Genomic DNA, 26,541 nt, shown 5'->3' with positions numbered 1-26,541 from the left:
GCCATAAAGGAGCAATTTTCAAACCTGCAGCAGACTATTTACCTCACGGTGTCCGCAATATCAATTCACACACACACTGTAAATGAGCTGTCTAACTGACACTGGTGGACAATACTGGAAACCCCCAAGACAAATGTGCCACTTTATAAAGAGAAGTACATGAGCTAAGCATCTTGACCAATACGTTACTAGACACATTAATGAAGACAAAACGTGTGGCATGGTGCACCACCTTTCTTTCAAAACCAAGAGTGCAATATGCACGTTCAAGTGGTTATTAATGCAATTTATAAATACAAATATCAAAAGTTAAACAGGCACAAACAATACGTTTTTCAAGAGGTTATGACTCAAATACAAACCAATGTTGTTTTCAGCAATATTCCAGATTCAGTGAAGAAAATACTTTTTAGTCCGAGAAAAGAATTACAGAGTAGGCATGTGACGTTAAACCGGCTGAGCGTCTAAATGTAATGAAAGTGTACAGTATACACTCGCCGGTGAAACTGGTTGTTTGTAACCAGTCCACGTCTCTTTCGCTAGTAGAGTGAACCATAATCACTCAAAGCATTTTTTTAGGAATAAATCACGACGTCTGCGTTCATCGTAAGCCTTGAATTCAGTTGAACCATACGTGGCTATACGGTAACTACTCCGGTGGTAAAATCCCAGCACGGAGGGATAACACTATCTTTGTGTCCAAAATACATCGCTGGACACAACAGTTTGTCTAAGTGTTGGTTAAACAATGTGCCTACTCTCATCCTCTCAGGCTGAACCATCGATTATTTTTGACCAATTCATCCAAAAAACGAAAGATTAAGAGCGATCACCCCCAAACAACTTATAGTTTTCACTGTAGCAACACGAAGAACACGAAGATGAAAAACCTACCTTTCGACTTAGCGTTGTCCCCGAGTAGAAATAATATGCTATGCCTAGAACCCAGAGCACGGCGAAACATAATAATATCCGCGATTTCCTTCGCATTGCTGTGATTTTGGATGGGATAATACAGTGGCTGCCTCGGGATTTGTGCCGTGAAAAGCCACTGACGTCCACGCTCTGCGTCCACAGCGCTGTACTAACGCACACATTCACCAGCAGCCGCGGTTGGGCAGAAGAAGAAGCAGGAAACAGCCAGCATCACCGGGTTAGAGGGGAAAGGGTAACTGACTTTAATCCAATCACGCTCCGCAGAGACGCGGACGAAGGAGGGTTGGGGGTGGATACATTTACCGTTTAGCGTGTACTGAGAAATCCTTCGTTGTGTTCGACTTCATGATGTGGCGCTGCGCCCAACGATTCACGTATGACAAGAAAGTACCGCGAGAGCGTTACGAATACTGCTTTAAAAGCGCTCTCGCGGTACTTTGATGTCATTTCGATCGGTCTGCGCTGCGCTGTATGCAGTCAAACACATCTATTGTTTCTACCCCTAGATTATAAAATAATATTTATCGTCATGAAGGAACGTGTGTTTTGTAGGGAATGATTGACGACGGGGCGTTTAATTATTCCAAAATAATGCACACCCAGTTAGAGTTACACCGCAGTTGTGCATTATTTTCAAATTATTTAAACGAACAGAGTCAAGCAGAGGGGCAGGACATTTCGCAGCCAATCAGAAAAAACAGCCCTGTGGTATAAATGCTTATATAAAATTCTGACCCAAACATTTTAAAATGTCCTTCTTCAAACCTCAGCTTGTGTCCCATATTTAAAATATTGCAGTAGGCTAAACTTTATTATTATCTACTATAGTAAAATGTTGTAAATTGTAATTAATTGAAGATACTAATGTATATTACAGTCTTCTGTAGTATTTACTAAAATGAACTTATAAACTGTAGTAAATACAGTGTACTAGTACATTTAAGGTTCACTGTTGTATTTTACTGGGCTATACATATGTGTTTATTGCACTTCTAAAATCACTTGTGGGGTTATGGCAGTTCAGGAAGTTTAGGAAAATTGTCTATTTTGCAATTGACTGGGATCTATTGCAAATTGTAGAGGATTTGCAATTTTTTTTATATGTAATAACCTTCAGACGCTACACAAATTTCATACAGAAATACAGTGATCTATGATTTAAAAGTATAAAATATGCCCCCAACCAGGGTTTCCCCTGGTAAATCTCAGCCATTTCCACTACTGCCAGCATTAGCTGTCTATAATGTCTGATTTCAGACATTTTAATAGTGACAAAATGGTGCTCTGGGCTTCTGTGCAAACCTGCGAAAATTGCTTTCTGTTATGAAAAAAGCTTTAAGTCATCAGTAGCTACTATCATCAGGGATAGTAGAAATAGTCGGAAGAAGCAAGCTTTTTCAATTTTAAAGATCACATTAAAATTTGATTCGTTATCAAAAAGGTCTTGAGCCACCTAATAACTTAAATTAAAGAAGAGGCTTATTCAGGAACACTGCTCCGCTTCCATGGAATCTCTTAAATGACCTACTTTTCATACGGTGACAAGCACTGCAGACAGCATACTGATGTAGCCTACATATAGAGTGCTCCAATCAAAAATTTGGGCTGGTCTTGACGTGTGCCAAGACATGGAGATACAAAATAACCTCTCTAATGACAGAATGGGAAATATTAATATTTGCAATTGGTTCCAAAAGAGGAAATTGTTCCCAAAGTTTTCTTTTAGCTGCTTTTTTAAACAAGCATGTTACACTTCATGCCACTGTATCATTAAACTGCATTATAAACCACCATAAACACATGAATGTCTTGTACAGGAAGTAATCTGCATACTCATGCGTGTCTTTTATAAAATACCTCTTTGAGTCTCCACCTTATAACAGCCTCCAAAACTGCAATGTTTTTGCAACTGAAATCAACAAGCACTTTTCTGCTGTCAACACCACAAGAACAAAGCCTAAAGCATTTGCTCACACATCAGGTTATTATTTATAACTCTGTGGTTCTCCATTTCCTGCTAATAAACTTGACATTTTAAACATCTTTACATTTCGCTTACAACGTAAACACTGCCTGACAGATGGACAGATGGGAACCAGGAAAACACTTGCATCACTAAGGGGCAGTTTCCCGGACAGGGTTTAGATTAATCAAGGACTATAGGCCTTAGTTATATTAGGACATTTTAGTTTTAACAAACAAAAGAAAAATCTTATAAAAAAAATAAAAACAATACTGGTGTGCATCTTGAGTATAAAAACAATGGCATTGATATGTGTTAAGATATGTCAGGGCAAGATGTTTTTAAATGAAGGCAGCTCAAACATGCATTTTTTTAGTCTGGGATTAAGCCCTGTCCAGGAAAACGCCCCTAAATGTGTTAGAATCCCATGTCCAAATGTCCTCACGATTTACAACAGCACATATTGTATTAATAAAAAATATACATAAAAATTTTAGAATAACAGGATTTCTTTCTTATGCCCTGGAGAGAACTGTAAAACTTCCAAGAAGTTTATGGAAACTAAAAATCTTTTAGTGGCTATAGCAATTTATGTTTTTATGAAAGCTTCACTCTAAAAAAACAAACGGTGCTATATAGCACCAAAACAATTGCTTTGGATCGTAACGATAGAAGAACCATTTTAGTGCCATATAGCACCGGTGAAGAACCAGTGAAGCACCAGTGAAGCACCAGTGAAGCACCAGTGAAGCACCAGTGTAGAACCATATAGGGGCCATATAGCACCACATATGGTTCTACATAGCACTATATGGTTCTACACAGGTGCTTCACTGGTGCTTCACTGGTGCTTCACTGGTTCTTCACCGGTGCTATATGGCACTAAAAATGGTTCTTCTATCGTTACGATCCAAAGCAACTGTTTTGGTGCTATATAGCACCGTTTGTTTTTTAGAGTGTAGTGTTCTCAAAATTGGCTACAGCATGCACTTTTAACATCATAAAGTCAACAAGGACCTTAACCTTGATTAAAAACAATAACAGTGTCGTCTCATAGCAAAAACAATTTAATTCCAAATGACTTCTTGTGACAGTTGAACAGTGCAGATTTTCAAACATGTAAAAACCCTGGAATTCCTAAAAAAGCGATTTTTCAGGAGCAAGTCAAGATCAATTGAATATATTTGAAAATAAACTAAAACCCATGCCTGAAATGCAATGGAATTGAAAAATAACACTGTAGCTCTATAATAAACACACAAGACATGTTATTTTAACTAAGGAAAACAATTTTCTACTTTTCTTCCAAACAAATCAGACAGAAATTCCTGCACTGTGAAGGAAAACAGAACTTGTTTAAGCTTTTGTTAGTGATTTATATATTGCCTTTATAAACTATCATGCATTTTAAAACAGTACTACTATAATGTTAATACTTTTTTTAAAGAGGACCTATTGTCCAATTCACGATTTTACATTTCCTATGGTGTGTAATTGTGTATTAGTACATGTTAACGATATGCAAAAGGTACAAACCCCAAAGTAAACGATGACGCGAGTTATCGTTTCCAACATAAATCTCTTTTCTTGGACTACAACAACACACGCATTGGCAACAGTTTACTTCCTGGGATTGGTGATGTAAGACCGACATTATCATAATTCCTTTCGCTTGGACTAAGTTAACTCCTGTTAGCAACTGAATCTTTCAAACATGGTAAGGAGCGTTACATTTCCATTTGACGTCAGAGGTATTCAGGCCAATCACAATGTACAGATAAGCTGGACAATCAGGACACAAAGCTTTTCAAATATGTGCGTTTCTGGAAGACAGTGAAATCTGAAGCTACAAAAATGTTCAGTATGTGGAAAATAATGTGGGTTTTTTTAACCATAAAAACATGGTATTATATCAAATACACAAAATAACATTGTTTTTTAGGAATGAAATACGTGTTCGTGTATGTTTCCCTAAACTTGATTGGCAGTATCTCAGGCTCCTCATTTGAGCATTTACTAGACCTAATAGGATAGGTCTTTGCTATTTTTTTGCTGGTAGGCACGAAAGCTGGGGAAGCTCCATACGGAATTAATCCCACTTTGCAAAAAAGCTGTAGGCCATTGCAACACCCTTCCTCCTGTTACTAATTGGAAGTGGGTGGTACAGCTACATTGTGCCAAAGGACAACTTCAGCTCCCCAAATGACTACAGACCTATTTCCATTCTCTTGTTTCTAGGTATGAAACAGCATCATGCACACACAAGTTCAACATGCTCCACAGAGCTAGTGCCATTTAAAAAGCCAGATACCATAGTCAAGATCCTGTTCTTTGATTTCTCTGCTGCCTTTTACAACATCCAGCCAGGCAGAAGCATCCGGTCTCAGGTGATAACGAGCAACACTTGGGCACTGTGGAGGTTGCCCACCTGCAGCGGGGCATCTAGACCTGTCATCATTCAGGAAAAGAAAATGCAGATGTAGCACGCCTGAATCCCACAATGGGCAGGAGAGACAGCACAGCTGTAAAAAGAAAGCCAACAAATGTTTTCCTCTTCTTCTTCCTCTTCTTCAAGAGCCTCATGTGTTTTTGCATGTGTAGGAATCATCATCTCCACCTGCTTAACCACTAATGTTATAGTAAGTGCTATAGGGAATTCCTGCCCTCGTGCTTGCCTTGACAATGATGACATATACGCCAGACCCGGAGATCAGCTGAATGGATTCCAAAAACTGTAAAAATGTTTAACTCTGGGGGAGCTGGAAAATGAGCATATTTTCAAAAAAAGTGGTGTGTCCCTTCAAGAACAAAATGATCAAAGCAATGCTGTTATATAATGCAGAACAGCTAAATAGGTTGATGCACAAGAGCATTTAAGATTGATTGCTCTATAAATGTTTAACACTGATTTACAACACAGGTCTGTTGGGGTACATTTTTAATTGGTTATTTGTCATTTAAATGACACTTTTACAGTATCCTAATTTTACAGAGTCCACCTGGACCAACCTCAGGTTAATTGGCTTGCACAGACACATGATCATGAGATGGGATTTTAACAACTAGATATGACGCATCTCTAGATATCAAGTTGTCAAGTCAGATACGTAACCATTCAGCTAACACAACCTTTAACTAAAACTGATTTAGAGCAGTAATACTAGACAGATAATAAACTTACTTTGTTAACATGAGGAAAAAAACTGTAATTGCATTTTTTTATTTGTACATTTTCAGTCCCTGAAAAGAACTTATTTTTTTCAGTTTCCTTTCTTCTGTGACATTAAAAAAAGCTTGTATTTGTTAACATTAGTAAATTAATTAGTTAACTAACAATGAACAATACAATTTTTCTTTTTTTTGTTAGTATGTTAGTTAACGTTGCATTAACCAGTGTTAATAGTTACAACTTTTGATTTTAAAATATATTAGTAAATGCCGAAAATAACAAACCAAGCTTAATAAATGCTGTATCATTGTTAGTTTATGTTAGTTAATGCATTTACTAATGTTAACAAATACAACTTTATTTTAGAGTGTTACCCCTTTTTCAGTATATGAACACTGAATAACATTTCTGTTTTTAAACATTTCTAAAAATAGGTTTGATTATAAAAGTATAAACGCAAGCTTGCCATGCCTGTCACATAGTACATTGAAGTGAAAGTAAAAACTAATTACAGATATTTTACACAGATTATTTGAGGCTGAGGATACACTTCTACATATAAATGTACATCAGACAGTATACTTTTCTTCCCCTTGCCTTTGAGATTTATGATAGTGTGTGTAGCTACTGTACAGTTCACTGAACACTTCCTTAACTCCCATTTGAAGTGTGGTGTTCAAAAATTTTATGTCCTGTTCAACGCAGCGGTCCAGTACACAATATATTCCCTCTGTCAGATGTGCCTTGATTTCTGGCTGAAGTGTCACCTAAGAATAATACAGAAAACTGTAGTTAAGATTTACAATGATAGGAATTATTCAGCAATCTGCATTATGTAAAATTGTTTTGTGCAGAAATCTCAGGTCAGTTAGAAGGTCATACGCATATTACACTGCAAGCTGACAAAAACAATTGGCTTTTACATGTCCTTGAGCAATGTGTGTTGCTCTTTTGCTTCCTTTGAAACCACATGCATAGAAAGCTCTGATTTTGTCTGTTATAATTTAGTTTCCAAATGAAAGGTGTTATGGCCAAGAGTGTATGACATAGCACAAAACCCAGTGGACGACCTAAAATCATACAGTGTGGGAAGATTCTTCAAACAGATTTAGTTATTCGAGTGCCAATCGAGAAAACAAACTTCAAAGAGGCACTCCCACCAGACTAGAACAAACAATTAAAGGGAAAATATGAAGAGATCTTAGATGTAAAAGACACTTAACACCACCTCCGTCAAAAATGAGATAATGATATTGACCAAATGCTCTCAGCACGTATTATACGTTCATCAAATGTTTTGCTTTAAATCCATCTAACCCTGGCCTCAGGGAATTCAGAAATAATGTTTTGCTGGCAGAATCCATTGAACAAAATGCTGCTTTTTCAGCAAAGTCTTCTGAGTGCAGGGAAGAAGAATTAAAGCAACACTATGTAGTTTCCATGTAAAAATGACTTACAGCTCCCCCATGTGGTAGAAAAGCGCAACAGTGCCTGGTATCAGACACTCTTCTGCAGGCAGGGGGAGGGGCGGGGCTGTGTGCTCTACCCTCCACCGCCACTTTCAGAGGGTGCTTGTAGCAGCTAGGAGGCTGCTCAGGTTGCAGCAACAGTACAATTTGTCCAGTTAAAAGTTGTTCTATCACTGAAATAATTTTAGAGACATTATTTAAAGGTAAAAAAAACTACATAGTGTTGCTTTAAGGTTGCTGAATATATTTGTTTAGACATTAGTTTATACCAAGTGGCGGTTGAATGCTTCATTCTGATTTGTCGTTCTACGGGTATGCATTATTTTTTGATAAACGCACACCTAATCTGTCAAATGTCTTAAAATAACAGTCAGAGCAATGTCTGCTCAGCTTCACATCGTGCCGTATTGCCATCGTGGGTTTGCATCATTTTCCAATAATTCAATAAGACTTTTCTTGAAGTGGAGATTTTTGTCTAGAAAAGCGTGTAACTAAAGAGAGTAGTGATGCACCGATATATCGGCCGCCGATATTTATCGACCGATTTTTGATGAATTTGAAACCATCGGCATATCGGCAATAGCACAAGAAAGGCCGATACCGATTGTTTATTAATTAACTGCATAAAGAAATCCATTATATCTAAAAAATGAGTTAATGTTGTTAATAAAATAAATGCTGAATAGCCAAAACCACCTTTGAAGGTTGTCATGCTGTCTTATATTTGTTTTAGCTTAATTTGTGCCTCTCTTATTATGTTGGTCAGTTGAATGTTAATTAGATCCAATCCATGTTCAGTAAAAATAATTTGATGCAGAAATAAACTAGCTAATAGACCAACTGTATAGTATTGTTTACAAGTGTTTAATATCGGTATCAGCATCGGACAGAAGTTGTCTGTTTAAATGGGTATCGGTCCAAAAAAATCCTATCGGTGCATCAGTCAAGTTTGTTAAATACTAATGAAATGACTAAAGTTCCATTTGTGAAAATAATATTTCAATTACTGACTAATAACCTTTTCATTGTCATTCAAGAAAAATTTGTGAACATAGAGCCTAATAAAAAATACTCATTACGATGCACTTAGAGGGTTTTGCATTTGTTCATATCTATAGATCACATGCATTTTAATAGACAACCTATAAAATAGTGTTAAACATGATCTTACCCTTTGTAGAGCACTGACATACTGTGCCACCATGAATGAAGACATGACTGTAAAATCTTCAGCAACACTGCCAATGTGAGTGTACATTCTCTCCACCAGCATGGCACACTTCACGAGATATTCTTTGTCTTTCTCACAGGCTGGAAGAAGAACCGCTCATGTAAATGTAATTGTAAATACATTTTTCATTTGTGTAGCATATGACTAGTTAATATATGAATATGAATCTTGGTAATATAACTATTTTATATAGCAGTGAGAGGGATTGTTCATGCCATCAAACTCATGCTTTATGTAAGTAACAGTAAGATGATCTAAAACCTCAAATTAAAAGTGAAACTCATTGAATTTTAAGGGTTATGTTACTTCTGATAACATTAGGATCGGACTGGGTTTTGATGTCAAAAAAATTTAAATCATTCTCAGAAATAAAGACAAAATGTACAGATACTACAGTGCAGTTAAAAAGCAGTTTTAATTTCTAATTTTCTTTAGGGATATGTTTCAGTACAAAAAAAAAACATGTTGAGCCCCAAGCTTAAGGATTAAACACAAGGCTTTGCTCCCCATCGTGCTTTTAGATTTTTCTTCACTTTGTTTTTGAAATTCAATCCACAGAACCACAGACTGCAACCATCTCTCTGAACACAGCTGAGAAAGGTGTTTGACAAATCATACCTCAAATACATTTTTTATTTGAGATGATGTCAGGGCAACTTGTTCCATTGATACGCAATGATTATTGGTTGAGAATAGGACACTTTAAAATCATTGAAGCAGCAAATGTACTGTAATACCTTGCCAGCATCACACACACTGTTCTTATTCTGACAGACAGCTGAAGAGCCAACAATAGTAGCAGACAAAGGATGCATTTGAAGTTAAATCTGTTTGTTTGCATACGAGTTTGCTTGGAGAAGATGTTACAGCAAAGTGATGGCTAGAAGATTAACATCAAGAAATATGACCCTGACATTTATACGGTATAATAACAATAATAAAGTGAAAGGCAGATTCAATTTGAATTACTGATTTACACAATGGCGACTGAACATTTTTTTTTAAAGAACTGCTACTTCAACATTTCAGTACATATTTAAATCTAACCTAAGTTTGCATAATGAAAAATTTTGAAACTCATCTAAAATGGCTTTTTTAAAAGGTCCGTCCCATTTTTTCCTGATCCCACTTTTCAAATTTTAGTTATTGTGTAATGTTGCTTTTAGACCATAAATAATACCTCTAAAATTATACATCTCAAAGTTCACTGCCAGGCGATATATTTTCTTTAACAGAATTCCCCTTTCAAAGCCTACAGCGAACGGTCGGTTTGGACTACAGCCCTCTACTTACCGATTGAATGACGTCAAAATAAGAGTTTCTCACTAAACTCCACCCACAGGAATACGTCAGTCGCCAGCTAAGCTAACGGCAAGCTAAAGCCCGATTTATAGTCGTGCGTTTTCACCGTCATAGGTATTTCCGTTTGTGACGGTGAAAACAAAGATGAGCCAAGTTGAGGAGTGATTTAACTCAAACTGCATCAAAAGTCGTTGTATATTTAATTCCATCATTGCTGGTCTTCTCAAATTATACACAACAAGTTGAGGTTTCTTCTTCGTTTGTGCTAAGCTTCTTCTTCTTTGACGTTCGCGCTGCTATTGTGGTTACACGCTTGGTTACTGCCTACCAGCGGTCTGCGTGTGTGTTTGCACGTCGACGCGGACTACGATGCAACAGTATAAATGAAAACCGACCTACGTCGTCGTGGCTACCCCGTAGGACCTACGCACAACTATTACAACCCTTAAGCTGCTGTCGAATCACAACACACTAAACAAGCTACACAATCAGAACTTGTTACGTTTGAAGGAGGGACTTCATAAAACAAGGAAGACAGCCTGTTTTTAGTGAAAACAGCGATATAAAGATGAATAAATTGTGTGTTTTTTTTACACACAAAACATGAACACGTTATATTGCGCACCATAAACAATCCTAGCTTCAAAAAAACACAGGTAAAACGGGACCTTTAAAAATATCATACGACGAGCGTGCTTACCTCTGTCAGTCTCTCCCTTCTGTCTGCCTTCATGCATGACTGAAGAAACCAGGCGATAAAAGCAATTCAGGAAGATGGGAAAAGCCTTCAGCATCACCTGCAAACATGTGAACAACAGACTGACGTTTGTAAAACTGGTGCACAGCTGAGTTTAGTTTCAACTGTGATTCTTGAACGGCTGAGAAATCCCAGCTTAATTTTCAAGTCTAACACAAACAAGATTTAAAACGTTTATCAATGAGCTAGAAATTGTAAAACCCATACTTTCACTCTTTGATGCATTCATTAAGAGAGTAATTTGTGCAAGTTCTTGTTAAAACCTGTTTATTTAAATATGCCTATGCTAACTAGCTGGAAGAAATACAGCACAAAGCACCATACTTTGAGTGACACCTATTAACCTGACTTTGTGCTGTTCTTTCACTTCTTTATAAATTCAAGTCCACCAAAGTCCAAAATCCTAGTTTATCCTATAAGCATCTCAAATCTTGGAAGACTCACTGGGCAAAGCAACACAGAGAACTGAATCCCTATCCCAGCATTTCTCACCTATCAGACTCCTCTGGGGATTCTTCTGCCCTCTGGCAAGTATCTCCCATCATGGCAACCACTAAATGCTAATTTCCACACCTATTAAAGGTACATTGTGTACCTTTTATAAGGATATCTTGACAAAAATGCAATATAACATAAATAACTATATTATTAGTTGTGTATAAAGACCTTACAAAATAAACTGTATTGTGTTTATTATCTTAGAATGAGCCTTTTTTAACTACTTAGCATTTTACTTTTACACTCCTGACTCCTCTAAAAATCCATGATTTCTCTGGAAAATCCAGCTATTCAGTGTTCACCAAAACAGATTTTATTTTTGTTCCAGGCATTGCGAATTTTATTTCATCCAGCACAGTATTTTGGGCATGTTTATGAAATAAACACTGAAAGGCATATTATTAAATCATTTTCCTAAAGCTACTTAAGCTGATAAAAGAAGTAAAAAAAAAATACGATAGCAGCAGCTGGCACAGTTTTTACATCCACAGCCTTTGGGTGATTCACTGAATCAAATTAAAATATAATTCAACTTAACTAATAGGTCTTATCAAGGTTAAGCTACAGTACTTCTTAAAAACTATTCATTTTGCAGATGCTTGATGTAAAGCAGCTAACATCACATATTTTTGTATCCTGGGAATTAAACCCATACCCATGGTGTTGCTTTGCTCTAAAAGTCGCTAGGCACTCACCTGAGGGTAGCACAAGATAACTGCAAATAAGACTTCATGGATGGCCTCAAAAGCAGCATGGTACTCTTCCATTGAATGGCTGTCAAGAGGCACAAACTGCACAGCACCCAGCACCATAACAACATGGTGTGGATTTGAGAGTTTTGTTTCACCCTGACGGTGCAGGACGGTCAAAGCCTCCAGGGTTGGTATCGTCAGTGCACGGGTTAGAGGAGGTTGCTTGCTGGACTCCTTTATCACAAACTGAAAACAGACAGATTGTGAAATTCACTGGGAATGTTCGGATTTGCTCTGGTTCATGACTATCAAATGGATACTGTGAAAGTAAAACTTAAACTAAAAATGACTTCAAGTTCATACTAATCGCAGGATGTACATGACTTTCAATCATTTGTTGAACAGAAATTAATAACTTTATATTACAATGCCATCATTGTATCCTCATCATGCTAAAGCTCCAAAAAGCACATAATGAACAAGTACTTCATCACCAAAAGTAATCTTAATCCAGTGGGTTAATAAATGTCTACAGAAGGGAAACAATAGAGATGTGTGAAAGTTATTTTTATGGATATTCTAAATGATATTTTAATTAAAATAAAGCTTAGTTTGTGTAACTAAGCTTAGTTTTGTGCAAAAAAAAGTTTTCCTGGATGACACGAGGTAAGAAAATTATGAGAGATTTGACTATAATCAAGGACGCGAATTTCATATTCACATAGAAACTATTATTTGTTGTGCATTTTATTCCAATAATTATTTTAATTTAAAGGGATAGTTCACCCAAAAAGGACAATTCTGTCATTTACTCAACCTCATGATGTTTTAGACCTGTATGAATTTAGAACAACACGAGGGTGAGTAAATGATGACAGCATTTTTCATTTTTGGGTGAACTATATCCCTTTAAATACTGACCCATCTCTTAATGTCTTACAATAGCTGTGCTATGGAGAAAAGGTTATAGTCCTTCTTCATCAGTGAAGAATGTGATGCCGTATTGCACAGCTCTTAGGCTGACATTTTTCAGACATAAATCAATCATTCAACCATGAAAAACACCTTTCAAACTGCACAGCAAAACTTGACACCAGTGATATAAAATATTCATGTCAAAAGTGAAGATTACAGAGCTTGTGTTTTTTGTGCCCTAAAGATATTTTAGGAGTGTAAGCCACACCAGATAAACAAAGCTTTTGGTCGTGGTGGCAATGTAAACCTTTCTAATGCTGTATCTCCGCAAGCAGCAGAGAAAAAAGATGCAATGATAAAAGTAACCTGACAAGCGGCACACACGCAGCGTTTCGCTCAGTGAAATAGACAAGACTTTGAAACCTGGCTTTTCCAGGCAGATGAATTTTAATGCTAAACCAACATGTACATAAGAGAATTACGACAGGGAGACTAAGCTACGTGATGTGATTTATGGTATGCAAAAATCCATAAGAAATAAAGCCATAGTAAAGACTGAGCACTGCACATGTTAAAGTGCAAAAAGTTAAGGGCATATTTTTGTATTTTAATATTTTGTATTTTAATATTAAGTGTGTAATTGTTGGCAAAACTGGAAGGCAGAACACAAATCAATGGTAATATTGGGTATTTAGTGTCATTTTGTTATAAATTCCAAACTTTGTTCTAAGGCAGGCGTTTTCAAACTTTTTGTTAGCCAAACCCCCTTGACCTATATGATAATTTAAGCACATGCATGTTTAAGCATCCAAATTCAGATTTCTGACATATTGGGTGGTTTCCCAACATATTGGGGCGGTTTCCCGGGCAGGGCTTATCAGAGTCCCAGCCTAAAATGCATGTTTGAGATGCCTTAATTTAAAAACACCTTGTCCTGATACATCTTAAATTATATCAGTGCCATTGTTTTGTCTCAAGATGCCCACCTGTATTGTTTTTGTAAGGTTTTTTGTAAAAACTACTTAAATATCCTAATATAACTAAGGCCTAGTCCTGGTTTAAAGGGACATTCCACTTTTTTGAAAATATGCTCATTTTCCAGATCCCCTAAACATTTGAATCTTACTGTTTTGGAAACCATTCAGCTGATCTCCAGGTCTGGCGCTAGCACTTTTAGCATAGCTTAGCACAATCCATTGAATCTGATTAGACCATTAGCATCGCACTAAAAATAACCAAAGAGTTTTGATATTTTTACTATTTAAAACTTGACTCTTCTGTAGTTACATCGTGTACTAAGACTGACAGAAAATTTAAATTTGCGATATTTTCGGGCGCACTGCCCGAAAATAGTCCCCTTGGTTCCTTTCAATAGCAGGGGACTATTTTCAAGCAGTGCATAATATCACTACGCCTGCTGCATCCAGGTTACAGCAGCAAAGTTCTTGATTATTACGCCAGTTTGAGAGTATAGTTCCTATACATATCTGCCTAGAAAATCACACAGTCTTAATACACAATGTTACCGAGCCCCTAAGGTGACATTGGAGTAAAAAATCAAAGTTTAGTTTCATGTGCTCACGTCATGTGCTCACGTGAAACTTTCATGTGCTCACGCAAAACCTTCATGTGCAGAATTTTTTTTTAAAGTTTAGTTTCGCGTGCTCGCATGAAACTAACGCGCGCACACGTGAAACTTTCGCATTCACGTGCGCGCGCAATAGTTTCAGGTGAGCACGCGATAGTTTCGCGTGCTCGCGCGATAGCTTCACGTGAGCACGCAAAACTAAACTTTAAAAATGTTCTGCACATGAAGGTTTTGCGAGAGCACATGAAAGTTTCGCGTGAGCACATGAAAGTTTCACGTGAGCACATTAAACTAAACTTAATTAATTTTTTTCTCCATGTCCCCTTAGGGGCTCCATACAATGTAACTACAGAAGAGTCAAGTTTTAAATAGGAAAAATATTAAAACTCTTTGGTTATTTTTTTGCGCGATGCTAATGGTCTAATCAGATTCAATGGATTGTGCCAAGCTATGCTAAAAGTGCTAGCGCCGGACGAGGAGATCAGCTGAATGGATTCCAAAATAGTAAGAATCAATTGTTTAACTCTAGGGGAGCTGGAAAATGAGCATATTTTCAAAAACGTGGAGTGGCCCTTTAACCTAAACCTTGTCCGGGAAACCTGTCATGGTTCTGCCATCTTGTCCTTTGTTTAATCTAGTCTTGTGGCAGAATCATGACAGACCCATGTTTTGTGTGGGTTCACATGGTCTTAGTATTGGTTTACTGGACCACGTGTTCCCTGTGTCTTGTCTCTTTTACCCCGCTCCCTTGTCATCCTCCTCATTATTGTTTGATTCTTATCACCTGCTCCCCTCTTGATTTGTTACCCCATTTAATCCTCTTGTTTTCATTGTCCTGTGCTTGTGCATTGTGTATCATTCTCGTAGGTACTCTGTCTAGTTAAAGTCAAGTCTAAGTCAAGTTTATTGCATATTTAGTGTTCTGTCTAGTTTAGTGTTATCTTGTTTAGTGTTATAGTGTAGTCTTGTATCTTGTCTAGTTTAGTGTTCACTCCTTCTGTCTTAAGTCATCCTGTTTATATTGTTTTGCCCCCTCGTGGGTTTTATTTTCTGTTTTGTATAATAAAAGTCTTCAGTGTTCATCTCTGTCTGCACTTGGGTTCATCCTTCACTCATCCCCATAACAAAACCAACCCATTGTGGTGTTGTGTTATACTCAAGTGACATTCAGATTAAACAAACAGAGAATATCTTTTGTGTAAGTTTTTTAATTTTAAAACTATTTAAGTACATTTTATGATTAATTGTAATTATTTTTATTAACTCACCAACCCCCTGCACTTCCCTCGGGAAACATGTGAAGCCATAATGCTAAATCTACACATCATGGATTCCTTTGTGCTTGCACTGTTATTGTTGTTTTGCATTTTAAAGCTGTATTGAACAAAATTTCACGTGACCTGTGTTTATGATTGGAAGTCAATAATAGAAAGTGTAGTGTGATCATCTATTTATGCAGATGTTTTACACAGGCTATAATGATTGTGCCATCTTGGATAAGATTCAAATGAAAATGGCATAAAGATAAACTAGTACAAACAGAAATGCATGTGTTATTAATCTCAATCTCAAAAAAAAGAAAAGGAAAAACAAATTGAAGGCAGATACTAAAATACTTACAATGAGAGTAGATATGAATTGTGGAGTGATGAGCCAAAACGCCTTTGAGCAATGCTCTGGAAACCGACAGCGAGTGAGTTGCTTTGTTAGAGTCACAGCTGACAGAATCTCCTGTGAAAGACATCATTTAAAAACAAGATATCAGTCAATATGTCCCTTAGAAAGCTGTCAAAATCGATTTCAAGATAAATCTGATCATAAACAACACTTCGGGCTGAATTACATTACTAACTATAAAACACTTTTTACTGTATTAGACAGGATCTCTTTTGATCTTGTGAGAACCTAAGATAGGAAGTTCACGTAAAAGGGCCAGTTAAGATCTGACAACTTCAATGGGACACTATGAAATCACCATTGTTATTAAACAGATATGAGTGGACAAATTAGATAAGATAGATAGATAGTTAGTATGTTTCTGTTAAGATCCAGATTAATAAATATAAAAATGCAGTAAGAAACACTACTACACAAATGGTCTTACAGTGTGATGTCCTTCTTCAACCTTCGACACAACAAGCCCGTCTCTAAGTATCATCAGTAACAAATGAAACTGCTCCTCAGTACAGTCCTCAATTAGCTGATCAAGCAGCTCCTTTACTGCTCCCTCCAGCTCCTTCACTTCTGATACAGACATCCAAGACCCTGAAACACAAATCAAACAAGCAGAGCTCCAAAACATTGCTCATTCATCTCAAACAGGTGAAACTTCTTATAGTATAGATAACTGGAAAGTAGTTATACAGTTGCCACACATAAACCAGTGAGATTTATGAGAAAAGACAAAAAAATAGTAAAAAAGATCACACTACACACCTGACAGCAATGCATGGATGCTTCTCAAAATCTCAGCATGGATTTCTCCAAGATCTTCAGCTTTGATCTTTTTTACAGCCGTATAAAATGCACAAAGATAGTTAATGGAGGAAACTAGGAAGTCCATTGGACACAGCTCCTTTAAGATCTGCTGAAAAAAGCTCCTGTACACTGTAAACCCGAATAAGTTGCAAATACTCAAAAAAATTGAGGTAATCAGTTGCCTCAAATCTTTTGAGTTTTGATGATCCTGATTTTAATTATGCAGAACTTATACGTTTTGAGTTTCTGGTTCTCATTTATGTTAATTGGACCTAACTGAAAGTACTAAGTAAGTTAACACAAACATTTTAATTACTACACAGTTATATTTTGAGTTCTTGCATATCAAACATTTTAATTACTACACAGTTATATTTTGAGTTCTTGCAACTCAAACATTTAATTTACTAAACTTGTGTATTTTGAGTTCTTGCAAATCAAATGTGTCATTTACTATACTTTTCTATTTGAGTTCTTGCTAAGCAAATTGTTTATTTTCTATATCAAGTTAAATCAGCTTCTAAAATTTTTATGAAAATGCTTCAGCAATTTCACAGAAACACATGACATGTGTAATAAAATTTTGGCAATTTATTTCACAAAAGGATTGCTCCACAGCAAATTTCATACATTTAAACTAGCATGAGACAGTTGCATTAAACATCTCTCTTAAATTTACAAATGTGATACAATCTGCAGTCAAAAATTAAAGTCTGTTTAGCAACCCAAGGGTAAGTAAAGTTACCCTTTTAATGGGTTCAAGGTAACAAAGTAACAAAACTGTTTAACAGCATTTTATAAAATAAGAAATGAGCAAGGAATGCTTAACAGCCAACTTCATATATTAACACCACACAGTTGCATTAAACATGACAATTTCTTAAACTGAATTGGTTTGTTAATACAATAACTTGTCAATAAGAACTAAGTAGATACAAGTAAAAAAAATCAAAGTAACATCAGTTAGATAACATTTAAGTAACTCTTTTGTCTTTTGTGTGTGCTGAGGTAGTACAAGTTACCGGTATGCTTCATATCAACTCGTTCTTTAAGGTTTGCAGGCTAGGAGACAGTTTCCCATCTTCCATGCCAAGCAAAAGTGTTTTGCACAAATACAAATGTTTTTGCAAGTCCTTTAGGAATATGTATGTGAAAAGCATACAGGAATCCAAACAGGACAAGAAAGGCCTCTGGAAGTTGGTTGTGGGTGGTGACCAATTCGTCCTCAAGAACAACAGAGACATTCACTGGGTCACTATGCATTTGGCCATTAGAGCTGTAAAGCACAACCGTATATTGCTCCAGTGGCTCTTTCTCAATGTGCACTTCAGAATCTTCAAGCTAAAAAACAATAGGGGTGCACGATTCAGAAAAAATCACGATTCGATCCGATTCCGATTCTTAGGCTCAAGATTCGATTCAAAATCGATTTTCGATTCAAAAACGATTCTTGATTTTAAAAAACGATTCACAGTATGTAAATGTAGTTTACTTCTTCCTATGTGACTGATTGTAGGAGATATACAATTTTAAAGAAAAGAAACACAACAAATTAAATGTAGTTTGATATTACTTTATGTCTTTATGCAAAAATAAAAACTGATATGAAGCAATTAGATGACCCCTTTTATCAAACTCTATTAAATACAATAATATAGTATATGAATGATAGACAGTGCAGGTCTATAGATTATAAATGTGACTGGTGTTATAATGGTTATTATGTCTATTAGATAGAGCAGAAGCAAGGAAAGTCCCTCTCTATTTCTCTCTTGCCAATTAAAAAAAAGCTAAATCCACTCATTATTTCAGATTCAAAAGTCTGCTTGCTGTCCCAGTGACAGGGGACTTTACATTACAGCTTTGCGTTTTGTAAATCTTGAGTCAGCTTGAGCTTTGCTCGTTCAGTGCAATAGATTTTGGAAAAGATATGGTTTATTAATAATGTTAGAAAAGAGCCCGTTTATATCGCCATAGAAACCGTCGGCACGCTGAAACTGCACGCGAGCTTTAGCACGGTAGCGCTCACGGTCATTCTCCGATCGACTCGGGTTTTACTCACTAATCAGATCGGGACCCGAAGTAATTTAACTTTGACTGACCCGGACCTGACTGACCATTTCAAATACAAACCCGGAACCATACGGTCCGCGGGTGCTCCGTGAAGTCCTCTAATGGTAAAACTCTGCTCAAGTTCAGAAACATGAAGGATACAATGTGACACGAGCTTGTTCGCGTCGCATCCCAATTCATTGCGAAACAGAGAGCACGTGAACGGACACCGAGCTCATCATGTCGCACACAAAATGTCATTATTAAAGAGTGTCATCATCACAGAAAAACAAAAAAGACAAAATTTGACGCCAGAAATACTTGGGCACTTGTTAATATAACTAGGCACAGCACCCAAGTAAAGTCAATGTGTGGGAAACACTGTGACGAGTGTGCAGGCGTCAGAGTGAATACGACGCGGCTTCATCTATGGGAATACTGAGATAAACTCATTTCAGGACAATAGTAAAACGGCATTACAAAAAAATGTATGAATCGATTTTTGGAATTCTATGAATCGATTCAGAATCGGCAAAGCTTGAATCGCGATTCTAATGTGAATCGATTTTTTTGCACACCCCTAAAAAACAAGGAACAAAAAAGATTAAGAACATGAAAATGATGCTGCCAGAATTTAGTACATCACTTATTAGGAATTATCCGTTACATGGCTTCTACACAGGTGACTTTTGAGTTCACCGAATATGTGAAACATGCAGGGGCAATCAGGATACATACATGGAAGTGGACTTATTTTTGAGCAGTGTCTATTGCTGCCTTCACGTGCTATGGGAAAGATGACATTTTCCATTTGTGAACTAGAATTTACCAGTTTGCTGCGTTCAAGTGCATTTTCCATTTGTGAACTGGTATTTACCATTGCTTTTGTTGTCATTCAACCATTCACGACGTTGCTGCAGCTCTCCGCCATTTTGAAAAGGTCAAAGGTAATCTCATCTCGGCAACTCGGGCATCAAAATATTTTACGAGTTGCTCAGTGGAAAATACCACATGATGGGTGTTCATGTGCATTTTCCAAGTGGGATTTTGGTATTTACCATAATTACGATAGCACGTGAAGGCAGCATATGTTCTAGTCTGTGGTGTCTGAGGAGGTGGAGTCTTGAACGATGAATCTTTTTACACCCTGCACTCCCAGTCTATCATCTTATTTGAAATCTGAAAAGAAACATTTACATGGTTAAACATTATGATTCAAACAGTAATAGCAAGCAGGATCTAAAAATAAACAGGTAGCAAACGCAACAATTCTCTCTCATTAAAACACATACATTGACAAATGCAATATAATGCATATTAATAGTAGTGATGCACCGATGTATCGGCCGCCGATATTTATCGGCCGATTTTTGATGAATTTGAAACCATCGGCATATCGGCAATAGCACGAGAAAAACAATCGGTATCGGCCTATTAATTAACTGCATAAAGAAATCCATTATATGTAAAAAACGAGTTAATGTTGTTAATAAAATAAATGCTGAACAGCAAAAACCACCTTTGAAGGTTGTCATGCTGTCTTATTATATTTGTTTTAGCTTAATTTGTGTCTCTCTTATTATGTTGGTCAGTTGAATGTTAATTAGATCAAATCCATGTTCGGTAAAAATAATTTGATGCAGAAATAAACTAGCAAATAGACCAACTGTATAGTATTGTATACAAGTGTTTAATATCGGTATCGGCATCGGTATCGGCCAGAAGTTGTCTGTTTAAATCGGTATCGGCCCAAAAAATCCTATCGGTGCATCCCTAATTAATAGTATACATGCAGGGGCGAAAATCTCATCTAAATGTTGGGGGGGACAATAAACATAAAATTTTTCAAGAACAATTTTTGAAGGGGACACCAATAATACAGGCAAAATTGTACTTGCAAGGAAATGGGTACAGATAGAAAACGTTTCTCTTTCTCTATGAACGGACGCAAATTTAATTTTAATACATATGAATGCAGAGGTGAAAAGAGTAATACAATTTTCTACTTAAGTAATAGTAAAGTTACTTTAATAATATGTTACTTAAGTAAAAGTAAAGTTACTTTAATAATATTTTACTTAAGTAAAAGTAAAGTTACTGGTCTAAAAATCTACTCAAGTAAAAGGTCATTTTAATTTTAAGAGTTACTTTTTTACAGCGGGGAGAGGTTTCTAGTATAGTTCACAAAGGAAGGATATATACATCTCAAACTATGTTTTTAATTGTAAACATCTCTACAATTAAAGTGCAATAACAAATGTTAATAAAATAAAAAGCTTTTTATAACTAAGAAACATTTATGGAATTATTTAATGATTTTTACAGGTGAGTTATGCACTTTTGAAGCAAAAATAATATGAGGTCAGCAGCTAGTAAATACAATCATTATATGAAGGTTGTAATTGATGTATTGCTGGTAACATACATTGTTATTAAACTATATACATAAATGAACATATAATGAGATGAGTGCCATGGCTATACACTATACATCCTTTACACGTTTATTAGCTCCCAGACCTGTGTACCTGATGTCTTTCAATCTATCTCTCTCGCGCTCTCTCTCTCTCTGCAATGTCTAATGATCTGCGCATTCTCGAGGACGTTCTCAAGTTGTTTGACTTGACGCGAAGCTGCTAGACCTCGGAAGATAATGCGCATGTATTAAAAATGCATCGTGCAAATTAGCGGTTAAACACGGTCGGCAATTCTCAAACTCCGTACTCAAGAGCATGAACCCTACCTGAATGAAACAATCGCTTTGCGTCAATGGCCAGGGGTTTCTTTCGTAAGAATTGAATTGAGGGTCTGCATTAGCCTGCGCCTGTCTCGTCCCTCTCCATGGTTCTTTTTGCGAGTTCCCCCGCCCATCAATCAATCATCCGACCGTGGCGCGTCTTTATCACCTTACTTTTTTATTTATTTTTACTCAGTAACGGATATGATTTAACATGTAGCGAAGTAACCAACAATACTTTAAACATACTTAAGTAAAAGTAAAGTACAGATTTTAAAAACTACTCAAAGTAAAAGTACACAAAAAACTCAGTTACAGCAAGGTGAGTAAATGTAATTTGTTACTTTCAGCTCTGCCTCACCTCTGCATGAATGCATAAAAATGTTTTCTTGATCGTTTATCTGCTTCTGTTCTCAGAAAACGAAATATGTTCATGTTTATATGTCAAAATAGTCCAGTTTTAAAACATATGAGGATAAACTGATAAGTGATGGGAAACGTTGTATTGTATATAGCTTATTAACGCGTCGGCTCCGTACACTTCTCTACCACCGGAATGTGTGGTGGTGAGGTAAAAGGGGCGTGGGCAGTGGACCAAACCACTGTGAGGCAAGGGAGGGGGAATCCAAATATTTAAAACGTTTTTTTGTTGTTGCTCCGTTTGCATTTGTATTGTTTCACTTCTTACACAACTAGTTTAAGTATTATAAATCATTAAATTATTTTCAATACACATATTCCAATGATAATTTAGGGGGGACAACCCTCAGATAGGGGGGTCCTGTCCCCCCCGACCCCCCCGGGATTTCCGCCCATGTATACATGTGTGTCTCATTATTCAGTTAATCACTTAAACAGCCATGTGCACAACGATTCACATTAACCACTGTTTATTACTTTTAGACCAGTCACTTAACACATCAACTAATAGTATAAACACAAACTAAAAATCCTGATCAATACATATAAAACTTGCATTGCCATAACCTTAATATACACATCATTAGAAATAATCATTTAGACCACAACCATTACGCTCAAGTTATCGTAACATTGGGGGGGGGGTGATTCACGTGCGCCACGCGTGACCTACTTTTCATTAAACACAGTTTAGCTACTTTTTAACTAATAAAGTGCATAAAACAAAGTCATAATAATTCCCACAACAGTCACTGAAGCATTAAAGCAATAAATAATAGGTTTTCTAGGGGTTTTACCTGCAATAAGGGAACAGGTATAAGAGACAAACAAACACGCTGAGTTTCCCTCGATCAGTGTATTGTTCTATGATACTACAGGAACGCGTGCTTGACCCTAGTCACCTGTCCACGCCCCCTACTGGAATCTTCCAGTACTGCAGTCACTAAATTCCCTAGCCAAATATGGCATTACTCACAAAAGACAGCAACAATGTGACAACGCATCTAAAAATATCATATTTACATCACATCTAACTGTTAAACACAAGTACGTACATGAAAAGTAAACATAATGGCCTTTAGAATTGATACATTGAGTTTAAAGGACTTACAGCACCCCATGAAGCGACCGATCCGTCATCTTGAGGAGAAGAACTCAATGCGAGCAGCTTGTGTGAACACGGATGACGTCAGACGCAAAATCTCTAAACTGAGGGATTTTAAGTTGGAGTACATTAAAGAGACAGTTAGTGCAAATTAAAAAACAACATGTATTCATCTAACTTAAAAAGTTTAATTTTTACAAACTTATAAATATCTGAAAGTTCTAAATACTCAACAAGGTTAATTAATTTGAACTAATTGTAATGATTTAAGTTAACAGTACTAAATACAATTAATTACTTTGAGCATTCGGGTTTACAGTGTAGAATGACATACGTGATATTTTCACCAGCCCGTCCTCCTCTGAGCTCCTCTGAACCAGGTGACAAACTCTAGTTCACTTTTGAGCATTACAGTTACAACTTCAACAGAGAAGGACTGCCTGAGGACACCACTTCCCTTACCCATCAGTGCAGACTGAATGGCTGGCTCAATGACAGATGTGGCCATTTCTAATAAATGAGTCAGAGTCCCATCCAGCTGTTTACTCTTCCCCAGTGTCACGATCAATTCTTTGCAAAGCATGCTTAGAGTTACCAGATGGAGCTGTAAGATGCAGAGTCCCCCCTTGGATATCTCTGCATCTACAGTCAGGACCCCCGCAGCGCTGTTACTTTTAACCATGAAAGCAGAAAAAAACTTCTGAATAATCCTCAGGGGTCATCGCATATCCATTCAGGATGTGTGTGACTTAAAGCAGTGATGGAAAACCATCTACCTGCGTTTTTGATAGGGGTACTGAAGATCTCAGTTTGATGGAGTTTAAAATCTCCTCACTGATTGACTTTAGACGCTTTAGAGAAGGTGTCACACTGGTTTCTCCATCTTCAACATCCATACTTATTTCAGCACAAGGTTTTAAAAACGAAGGGCTGATCAAGTGCACATGCGAAGGGTCAAGCAGTGCGAAAAATGCCTTGATGATGCACTTTATCAACGCGGAGTACATACCAGGGAGTTCACAAAGAACTTGTGATTCAAGCAATTGTCTGGATATTAAGGAAAGAGAGACCCCAGTGTTCTCCAAATTGTTTCCAGAGACACGAAAGCTCTCAAGCAAAGACATAAGCATGTAGTCTGCTAAATTCGAAATGTCTTTCTGTGCGAGATATGGGACTATTAATGGAAAGTTTGAGGCTATGAGAAACCAGCGGGCTGGCATGTAAGTGTTGCTGTTAATGCTACAAAGCTGGAGGTCCCAGATTTGGTCAGTGTTGTTTAGCTGTACTAAAAATTCCTGCCTACTTACAATAAATTGGGCTAACAGTTTTCTGTTTGTTGAATCTTCATCTGATGTTACCGTGGATGATTTGAGCAAGTTCATTTTCAGCTTGTGAAGAGCAAGGAGTTTTTGTAGTAGTTTACCAAGTGGAGTTATGTCATGATCCTCAATGTTTTTCAGGGTGAGGGCTCTCTCCACTAAACTAGTTGTGACCTGTTGTTGTGATGTGTATCTGAAACAGTGTATCTGGAAAAGGGTATCTACCTCCACCCATGTGTGAGTAAGAAGAAGGGCCACGTCTTGGATTTTTTCTTCTGTGACAAGATTCTCCTCAAACTGTTTCAGCAAGTTTGTAACAACGTTCAGCATCTCCTCCATCAGATTCTGTGTTTGTTTCGCAATTGGCACTGGGGTGCTGTTGTCCAGGGTCTTAAAATTGAATAAAACAGCATTAAGCAGCAAACTCATGGAAAACACTTTCAGGGCCAAATCTTGCATTTGTTCTCCCATGTGGGGAAGCAGATAAGACTGAATCCTTATTAAAATCAGCCAAAAGATTTCAAGATTTTGGCTTGGAGGGGTGTCCAGCAGACACTGACTCAGAGACTTCTGTATAGTGACGGACAGCAACGCCGGTCTCAGTTCATCCGCCGCTGGCCGACAGATCACATCAAGCAACTCCTCGAAAAGCTTCGGCAGCTGTCGGAGTTTGGCGTAAATTTGCAAAACAGCCGACACAAGTGCTTCACTGGCTTTCCTAACACGTATTTCCATGTTGTCTGCATCAACCCACACAGCTGATAGAAGCTCATCTAAATCTGGCTCCAGGATATGGTGATTCAGGGTGAGGAGAGATTTGAGACAGCGATACCAGACTGGAATGCTCACCTGGGGATTGTTAAATAAAAGGCAAACCAATTTCCTGTAGAAATTAAACTGCACCTCTTTGTGTTGTATTTTGTCTACAGCTACATTATATATATCTCCAGCCAAATCAGTAAGTTCTCCAGAGCAAGCAAAGCGAGTCCCCAGTTCGATGCACTGAATGTCTTTTCAATATCTCAATATACAGTAAGTCACAGAGAGAACTGGTGGGGTTAAGATGCCACTGCAACAGTTCAGTACAGTGTGAAGACTCACAGAACTGAGCCCTGAAGTACATTTTTAAATCCTCTATCATCTATAACCATCTATACAAATATAAAACAAAAAGGACAAATTAGCCATTACCAAAAGGCAAATTTCAATAACTCTTACATTTTATATAATTCACATAATTTTGATAACTGCTTTGTTAACTAAACCATTTGTGTTCTTTGATGTAGGCCTACTGAATTGTTGCAACGTCTGTTAATATTACTGTACAGTTAACATTCTGATAGGTTTTGATATTTATAGAAATATATATTTATATATGCATTTTTATACAAAGCGACTTAAAGTGCGTTGCAAGGTATAATTTTTTTTCAATGTGTGTTCCCAGGGTTCGAACCCATGACCCTTTGCGCTGCTAACACAATGCTCCACTGCTGAACTATACAGGAGGACTATATATTTCCTATATTTGCTATTACTATTACTGCCATTTATAAACGTAGTATTTCTGTTAAAAAAATTGTTACAAATAGAGCAATGGAGCAATACACATTAGCAGTGAAAAGGTTGTGGGTGACGGTCAGTTATTTATGTGGCTCTTTGTTAGGAAGAAGTCTGATTTTACTGATATTCATGCAAATCGAGAAAGTTTTAGTTTGTCTGGCCAGAGTGTTAGAGGTTTTTTAGCTTTAGAAGAATGCCAGAGTAAATGGCAGCTAAATACTTCTGTGTCTAATGGAAAAAAAACACATGACTTACTTTGTTTGACATTGTCTTATATCTTGAAAAAATATTTATGAAATTATATTATAATCATATTATCTTTACAGAATAAAACTAAAATAATACCTTCA

At 36.9% G+C, this 26,541-nt stretch overlaps 1 protein-coding gene and 1 pseudogene across 2 annotated transcripts in view; both read right to left on the bottom strand.

Moving 5' to 3' along the window:
- The window catches only part of galnt2 (UDP-N-acetyl-alpha-D-galactosamine:polypeptide N-acetylgalactosaminyltransferase 2), an 89,788-nt gene extending 88,649 nt beyond the window's left edge, over positions 1–1,139 (bottom strand). Inside the window, exon 1 of one of the 2 annotated variants that reach the window (XM_065296798.2) lies at positions 895–1,139. In XM_065296798.2, the coding sequence (XP_065152870.1) occupies positions 895–990 (96 nt within the window). In that variant the 5' untranslated portion in view covers positions 991–1,139. The remainder of the gene's footprint in view (positions 1–894) is intronic. The other variant, XM_065296797.2, reaches the window with a different exon arrangement.
- Positions 1,140–6,542: 5,403 nt separating this feature from the next.
- Positions 6,543–25,772, bottom strand: LOC135786493 (unhealthy ribosome biogenesis protein 2 homolog; annotated as a pseudogene).
- Between the last annotated feature and the right edge of the window lie 769 nt (positions 25,773–26,541).

The sequence above is a fragment of the Paramisgurnus dabryanus genome, chromosome 20 (assembly GCF_030506205.2).
Source record: "Paramisgurnus dabryanus chromosome 20, PD_genome_1.1, whole genome shotgun sequence".
In the NCBI taxonomy this organism is placed as follows: Eukaryota; Metazoa; Chordata; class Actinopteri; order Cypriniformes; family Cobitidae; genus Paramisgurnus; species Paramisgurnus dabryanus.
The sequence above is the reverse complement of the archived record's forward strand: the minus strand, read 5'-3'. Positions and strand labels throughout refer to the sequence as shown.